Source organism: Chrysochloris asiatica, unplaced genomic scaffold (genome assembly GCF_000296735.1).
Source record: "Chrysochloris asiatica unplaced genomic scaffold, ChrAsi1.0 scaffold00107, whole genome shotgun sequence".
Classification (NCBI taxonomy): Eukaryota; Metazoa; Chordata; class Mammalia; order Afrosoricida; family Chrysochloridae; genus Chrysochloris; species Chrysochloris asiatica.
This window is the reverse complement of record NW_006408625.1, coordinates 6,689,823-6,698,291: the sequence shown is the minus strand read 5'-3', so window position 1 is coordinate 6,698,291 and position 8,469 is coordinate 6,689,823. Positions and strand designations below refer to the sequence as shown.

Here is an 8,469-nt window from a genome sequence, read left to right as displayed (position 1 = left end):
ATATTATATTTTTTCCCAATATTCTGCTGATAAACAATTACTTAACATTTCAATCATTATATTAAATGTAATGAATCCCAGATCACTTCTTTTTCTAGGTCCAGTGAACTCTTCAACATTTTTTAATATGATCCGCGAGATGTGCAGCTTTACTGGGACACTATGGTCTTTGAAAGCGGTTGTGATGAAGCAGTGAGTTCTCCAGCGACAGCATCGCTAAGGTCTCCCCTGAACTGTCTCTACATGCACAGTGGGCATTCAAGTCCCAGCTGCAACTGGCTCGGTGTAATCTTCTCTGCTGGCAGTGTGCATGTTCTAGCCAGTTTGCTTTATTCTTAATTTTTAAAAATTATACACCCAGAGACTTCATGTAAGCTCAGTCTGCTATTTAGAAATTGTTAGACTTAAAATCCATCAGGTATTGAGTTTCTTCCCCAGTGAAACACATTTGACAACTGTTATTGAAATGCATTTTACCAGGAAAAGGGAAACAGACAGCTTATGAATATCTTAACTAAGAGCACAGTTTAGAAAGTGCTAGTACTGGTGTGGTGCTGTAGCATAAGCACTAGACTGTGAACCACAAGGTTCAAATCCACCAGCTGCTCTTTGGAAACCCAAGGATCACTATGTGTCTGAACTGACTTATTGGCACTTAACAAGAACAAAGTATTATAGGGTAAATCAAAAGGCATCGCTATAAAATCATAGGAGGTTTAATTAAACAGAAACATTAAAAATGTGGCATTGTTGTTCTCAACATAGACTTCATCTGGGTCTATACACTTAGAAAATTGTGTTTCCATTTCTCTAACCCTTCCATATCATGTCTGATAAAGTGTAGAGTCAATAAAAAGAGCAAGACACCAAGGAGATAGATTGACATTTTGCTCAAACGTGAGGATGGCACATGACCAGTCAGTGGTTTGTTTGATTGTACAAAGGCTTCCTATGATTTGGAACCAAATCGATGGAACCTAACAATAACAGCAATAACCCTTCTCCAGATAATTCTGCACTCTTTGATTTACTGCATGTCTAAATGGCAATTTTTCCACTTCATGGGACTCAAAATTGTTCTTTTATAAGTTATTTGAAATTGGAGAACAAAAAGAAGACTGAAGATATAAGATTAGGACTGTAAATGGGATAAGGCTGCCCAATGAAATTCTCATAGGACAGCCCTTGTCATTTTCAAAGAAAAGCAGGTTTATAGTTGTGATGGAAAAAAAAAATTCCTTGGTACAACTGTCTTGGTCACCCCTCCTTCTTACTTTTGCAGCTTTAACTTTTCTTCAAAATATCACTATAGTAAACACCTGTGATATCCCATCCATGTCCTTTGAGAAAATGTATCAAGATTATTTCTTTAAAAATCCCCCCAAACAGTCCCCATAATCTCTGAGTTAATCTATCTTTTTTGATTTTCACTGGTCCAACAGTGTCCCGTGGAAGCCACTGATTCAATTTTTTTTTTTTAAGGTACCCTGGATTGGTGCAGAGGGTTAATGCACTGGACTGCAAGGCTGGTTTGAACTGCAAGGTCAGTGGTTCAAGCTCACCAGCCACTTCTTGGGAACCGTATACAGAATCAGCATGAGTCAGAACAGATTCAAAAGCACTTAACAACAAATCTGAAAACAGTGCAGCCAATCACTCATTGCAGAGAAATATTTAGCAGATTTTGTTTGGAAAATGAACTGAAACCTTAGTAGCAATACTTTTTGGCTTACCCTCGTTAATGAGGTCTTTGGTTATTCATTATCGTATTAGATAATGATCCTGGGTAGCTCCTGCAGCTTGCTTTTGGCTACTAACCAAAAGGTTGTTTATTTGAATCCATAAATCACACCACAGAAGACATTTCTGGTGATCTGCTTTTTAAAAAATTACACTAAAAAAAATCCAATGGAGCCCATCATACTATAACAGATAAACAAAGATTAAATCAATTTAAGGTCAATAGCTTTTCTTTATTGAAAATAGTATACCAGTTTCCAATGAACCAATTGAATATGTGAACCTTAGTCACCATAAACAGAGAATATGTTCCGGCTCAGTGACCCTTTATATGATTTCAAGAAGTGGCTGGTGAGTATGAACCTTGTGGTTCAAACTGACTTTGTAGTGGAGTGCATATCTTACAGTGCCACATCAGGACTCCCATAGAGCAGTGTTGTTGTTAAATGCTGTCAAGTCAATTCCGACACATAGTGACCCTATTCAGGGCTTTTGAGGAGTGGTTGGTGAGTTTAAACTGCTGGCCATGCAGTTCAAATCGACTTTGTGGTTGAGTGCTTATCATACAGCTTCAAAAAAGAAGTAAGCTTCTGTAAATATTAGTCTTGGAAACCTATGGAGCAGTTCTACTGTGTCCTTGTTGTTGTTGTTAAGTGCCGTAGAGTCGGTTCCGACCCATAGCGACCCTGTACAGGGTTTCCGAGGGTGTAAATCCTTACGGGAGTAGAAAGCCTCATCTTTCTCCCGCGGAGCGGCTGGTAGTTTCGAACCGCTGACCTTAAGGTTCGCAGCCCGATTCGTAACCACTACGCTACCACTGTGTCCTGTAAGGGTCATTATGAATCAACTCGACAACAGTTTTTTCTTTTATACTTGACTCCAGTTCCCACTAAAGTGTTGAGAAATTACCTGAGTGTTACTTGAAGATCTATACAGATTGTTTCATTTCAAACCTGCAAATTGCACGTTACCTTTTCCCTTTTGATAGTGCTCCCTTCCCTTTAATCTCATCCTGTTGGAAGAGGAGGAAAAAGGATACTGCTTTTTCTCCTCCACCAAACCCTAGCTCTCCAGTGCTCAACAGTCTGTGGTCACCACACACACACCTCTGCACCATGCACCCCCAGACTGTCTACTCCTTCTTTGTGGTTATATATAGAAGAAGTACAGGGCCACTAAGAGGATGTACTTATTCATTTGGTTCAGAGGTTGCTTGTACATGGTCTCCAGCAGCCTCCCTGGTAGCCCCATACTCAAATGTCCTAGAAGTGGAATTTCTGTCCTTGTATGAAAATGATGCAGCCAGGGCAAGAGTGTACATTTCTTAATGGCTAAGCTAAGAGTGGAGCGGTAGTACCAATCTCCTCAGCCTTCCTCAGGGAAAGAAGAAATTCCCAGATACACACCAATCATACTGTGTCCGTTCCGTGACAATGCATTCCTTTGCAGCTCCATAAAGTTCAAGGACAAGATCCTAGAGTGGAGTCATCATAGCTCCCTCCCCTCACTGTATTTATAAGCCCTGAATGATTTTATTTAGTTGTGATGACAGTATTTCGAAAAAATAAGGTTCTAACTAAGGACCCTGGGTGGAGATGGGTGTGTAGCACCAATGTCAACCTCCCTCTATGCCTTATCCTTTCTAAAAGCCAAAGGGCACTCAGAGTAGACACCAACTCCTCCCCTACACACCAGCATGCTACAGACAAAAGCCACAGACCTCTTTTGAGTAACAGCATTTGTATTAGGGAACAAGATATTGGCTCAAAGGAGCAGTTAGCACATAGGGAATGTACTAAAATGAGGATAAACAGATTTGCTTTGAATGGGAAAACTTTTCCTACAAGAAAAGGCCTGAGAAGCATTTTCTGGTTGATTATAGGAAAAATGGTTCTGATGGCAGAAGGTTGAGTGGTGAGGGCCTCCTGAGTCCATCATTGACTCTTGTTTGTGAGGATTGGTTGGGGACACAGGCTCACGGTCCCTAATGTTGAATCCCACCATTGTGTAGAGATTTCTATTCCCTTCATGGGTCATTTTGTGCCTGATTCTGGCCATCTGATTGACATGGTTTCTGTAGACTGTGTCACTTGTTTGTCCTCTGTGTTCTGGGGAAGAGTGAGATATTTGAGAGGACGGGTGCCCACCAACAAGGCTCATTCTTTCCGGCATTTTCTCTTTTGTCTGATTTAATTTGGAGACACAAGATTTTTCTTGAAGCCCAAGTTTCTCTACTAAGATATGACTGACAGCTGTCATAAGTGTCTGAGCCTCAGCAACACCGCTGTCCATAAGTATTGACTTGCTTTTGGCTGGCTTATGGTTGTACACAGAGTTTGAAGTGGGCTTTCCTTTATGCAAAGGATCATCATACTCTTTTTCTTTATGATTAGGGCAAATGCTTTGAACAAACTTACTTGTCTTCTTTATGTGAACTTCTGGAAGAGCACATTGTATCTCTGTTGAGATCTGGGAGGGCTTGATGCCAAGGGACTCTGCTGATCTCTTGTTCTGGGCACTAGTCTTCATAGGTAAGTGGCTCATCCTACTTTCTTGGGTGGTTCTCAGTCCTGGCAAACTTTTCTCATGTTCTTTTGCTTCTGGCCTTCTAAAATGCTTTCTCTCATCGGTGGGTGATGACCAATTTGATGTTGCCTTCTCTCCACAGCCTACCTGGAGATTTTGTCCTTGGAACACAGCCTCAGCTCTTGTCTGCAGAACTTTCACTGGGCATGTTTCTGAACCCTGGGACATACTATGTTTGGGGATTTCCCCCAGACTATTTTCCAGAACTTTCCCTAGCTGGAAATCCTCTGGGTTCCTCACATCACAGCTTTCTTGGTGACAGGATCTCATCTTCTTTACATCTGTTCTGCTGTCACCTATAAACACAGAAGGCCATGAGGGCCCATGTTGATCCTTTGCCTGACATGGTCCTGGTAATTTTCCCTGAAGCTGTGTAAGTTTTGGAGTCTCTAGGATCATGTTAGGCAGGCTCTCCTGGTGTTGAGTGGATGTCTTTTGAAAGTGTTGTTTCAGAAGTTTATGGAACTCAGTTCTGCTAGAATCCTGCCTAGGATGGATAGAGTCTGGTCTGTGAACCTCAGAGGCCCAGTTGTACTGGGGAAGTTCAGGGCTGAGAGGACTAGCTGCTTCTTTAGACCTTTTCATCACAGAGGGTAAAGTCTTCTTACTTTCCAGCTGCTTTCCCAACAAGGATGGTTCTGGACGTTGAATTTCAGTTACAAGAGATTGTGCCTCACTTTGGCCTATGGGACAAGATATTCCATAAGTCCCCATTTGGCTTGTAGAAGGTGGTGGTGGGATTGGCAAAGAGGATATGCGGTGGGCCTGGGTGAGGACTGGAGACAGAGGGAAGATCTGGGTTTGGGGCGTGGTTAGAATAAATCGTCGGGGCTGGGGCTCAGTGTGGGACAAGGGCTGGGGTGGAGATAACAGTGGGGATACTTGGACTGGACAGCCATTAGATATTCTGTTGAATAAAATAGGGGGAGATGGTGATGTGTAAGAGCTCCTAGAGACCCAGGCAGTGGTCTTCAGGGACTCACTGTGCAGAGAAGGAAGGCCATAGAAGAGCTGATTACATTTCTGGTGTAAATGACGGGGCAAAGTTTTGAAATATATAAGGTGCTGAAGTCTGGGCAGCTGCACTGGTTTGCTCCAGAAGGGTTGAGGCTCTGTAGCGGTCTGCTCATTACTAAATGATTTTAAAATCCCCAAAGAATTCAGGTGATAGTCTAAGTACTTTTGTTTTTTTAAATATTCATCCTTTTTCTTTTCTTTAAAATTTTTCACTTCCACTTTCTTTGAGATTTCTGCTTCTAAAAACTTCAGGACTTCAGGCTTAAGGAAAAAGGACCCCCTAATGACTGTCTTCCTCGTTGTTTGACCACTCCAGAAAGAGGCCTTTGATGGGTGGTGGGAAGCATGGTGTTGCTGGGATTCCTGGTGTTTACCAGAGGAGGGAAAGAGCAAGGCCTTGGAAGTCATCAAACAAGAAGGGGCTGGACTGGCATGTCCTGAGCAATCAAGGCCTGTTGTTACTGGTTTATAAGAGACAGAATAGTATGAACGTGAGTTTCCTGATGAATTCTCAGGGACAATCTTCCGTGAAGCTGAGTCCTCTGTCAGCCACCTAGAACAGTCCTTTATCTTGCACTCAGATGAATCCTTTGGAAGTTTTTCTGAAATGGGGGAGGCTCCATGGCGAGATGACTGGGTTTGAGGAACTCTGACAGCAGAGGTAGGGGGCACAATTAAAGTAGCACTTCCCTCTGGCTTTGAATGCTTCCCAGGATGGTCTTTATCAGGTGGTTTTTTACTCAGCCAACATTTCCTGCAGTGAAGCCTATGCTTGTTAGGAGACAGTTCCAGGTAGCTGGGGAAGAGAGACCAAGTTGTAACCAGGAGCAAACAGCCTGAATGAAGGGTCAGGCAGGTCCTGCAGTGGTGGGGTCCTAGGTCTCCAAGGCCCCTCTCCTTGCCAAGGCCCAAGTCATCCCTACCTACACCACCTCTGACTTCACAATGCTACTCTCCCCCTCCTCTAAGGGCTTCCTTCACAATCGCTCCCCTCAGCTATCCTCCATACCCTCCACAGGAGCCCTAGCTGCCCTGGGGCCCTAGGATCACTAGAAAACTTTGGAGGAAAATGGACACGGGAGAGAGGTGAAAGTTGACTTACCTTTCCAGAAGAGCAATCAAGAACTTAACCTCAAGCAGTTCTTTTAAAAAGCTATTGCAACCTAGAAATCAGACGGATGGGTTAAGTGGTGAAAGTCAGGGCCAAGGGACAATACAGGAAACTGAGTGGAATATCCCTTAGGGGATGCATTTGGAAGATAAGACGCTGAGATCCCAAAGTGACATGGTTGCTGACCTTCATGGCAAGGTTCACACATGTGAGGTGTAACTGACAACAGTTACAAAGCACTCCCACGCTCACTATCCTTGGTGATAATGTCACTGAGGAATCTGAGCCTTGGCAAATAATTGGACCTGAATATTCTACCTCCAATCCACTAGTTATCTATTCATTACATGCCACAGCTCAACCTAATTGGCAACATCACTGTGCTGCCCATCATGGTTTCATTCCATAGAAGGCTCAGCACAGAATCTAAGTATCTGGGCTCTGATTCCCTCCCAAGAGTCTTCCTGAAAGGAGACTAACACTCAGAAAAGTTAGGATTAATGTTTGGGAGCTCAATTGAGTGAGCAGAAGCTTACCTTTTAAAGATTCATTTTTGTGCCTCTTTCTGCTACTACTCCTTTTCTCCACTCGAGGCTGTGATAAAAGAAAATGGGGGATCGGGACCCAATTTTCTCTCTGTTCATTTGGACAAATTTCAGGCATATGATATTTATGAATAAAATAACTTTCTACATTTAGTTAATGGAATTTTGTTTTTGTCTTTTATTCATTTTTACTGTGGATAAAATCATTTTGCTCTTCTTTAAAAAACTCAATGGAGATTTTCATATTAAGATCTAGCATGGATTTCTTTAATCTCAAGAAGGGCACAGACTCTCAGAACTACAGATGCCCCTGTATGCTGTCCGATAAGATTTGGCTTCTGGAGGCCAGAGCTCCACTCCACTCCCTGAATGAGAGGCTCTCAGGCACTCAGCATCACTTTCCAGATTAGCCCAGATACAAATGGAGGACTTTGTCCAGAGACCTCCTGCCATAGGAAGATAAGCCAGTGAACCAGTGCAAAACCCTCCCTTCTTCCCACAGCTATCCCAAACTATTAGTAATCAAGTCCTCAGCCACTGTGGGAATTTGTACGGCTACTAGAAAGACAGATACTCTAAAATCTTCCGCTAGAAATATGTTGCCTACTCTAGCCCTTGCCCTGCCCACTTCTTCCTAGAAGGTTGAAGTTCTATTCTTTCCTGATTTGCCATCTCAGGAATTTTTCTACTTAATTTAGAAAAAGGAAATTGAAATAGAAAAAATGAATCAATTTCTGTTGAGTCTGGCTCAAGATCTCCTTACCTTCTTGTTGTTGATATTTTTCTTAGGTAAGGATGTATATACCAAGTAGAAAGGAAGTAACAGGAAGAACAGCAGCACTCCACATAGAATGGCAAAGATGATATTAATGGTCCATGAAGTGCAGCTGGTACTCAGCAATGGAGTACTAATACTATTCAGAGAAAGGAAGTAACTCTCCATTATCTGAAGTGTTGCTCTCAGGCAACTGAGCCCAATGAGCACTCACTGGCCTATATATATAAATCCAGGCCAGCATCATAGAGCTCTGGCTCATCACAAAAACATCCTAAGGGTGGGGGAGGGGACAGGACAACAAGAGGAGGTAGACGCATAGCTCAGCATATACTTCCCCCTTTGGGGCCTTGTAGGTCAAACTTTTTGTAACTTCCAACTCCACCTTCTCATCCTGTCGTAGTTAACATTCACGGCAATTTTCAATTCATTACATCGATAGCCCAGATATTACCTGGCCCCATTTAGGCTAGAGCTCCACCAACTTCAGAGCTATTATAATTTTGAAGTTTTTCCAGGAAAGTTCGCTATTTTACAGAGAGTTTTACACTCAGATTTTCCTTTTCCCAACTCCAGTTTTCCCTACATAAGTTTTGTTTTGTTTTTTTAATTTAAGGTTTTTATTGTGGATTGAGTGAAAGTTTACAGGGCACATCATCAGTTTCACATTCAACAATTCATATAACTTGTTTCAT

At 42.4% G+C, this 8,469-nt stretch overlaps 1 protein-coding gene across 1 annotated transcript in view; it reads right to left on the bottom strand.

The window, feature by feature from the left end:
• Positions 1-3,516: 3,516 nt before the first annotated feature.
• The window catches only part of LOC102817150 (spermatogenesis-associated protein 31-like), a 20,663-nt gene continuing 15,710 nt past the window's right edge, over positions 3,517-8,469 (bottom strand). Inside the window, exons 2-4 of the mRNA XM_006867673.1 lie at positions 6,446-6,506; positions 5,806-5,992; positions 3,517-5,349 (exon numbers count right to left, since the gene is read on the bottom strand). Coding sequence (XP_006867735.1) covers positions 3,517-5,349; positions 5,806-5,992; positions 6,446-6,506 — 2,081 coding nt within the window. The remainder of the gene's footprint in view (positions 5,350-5,805; positions 5,993-6,445; positions 6,507-8,469) is intronic.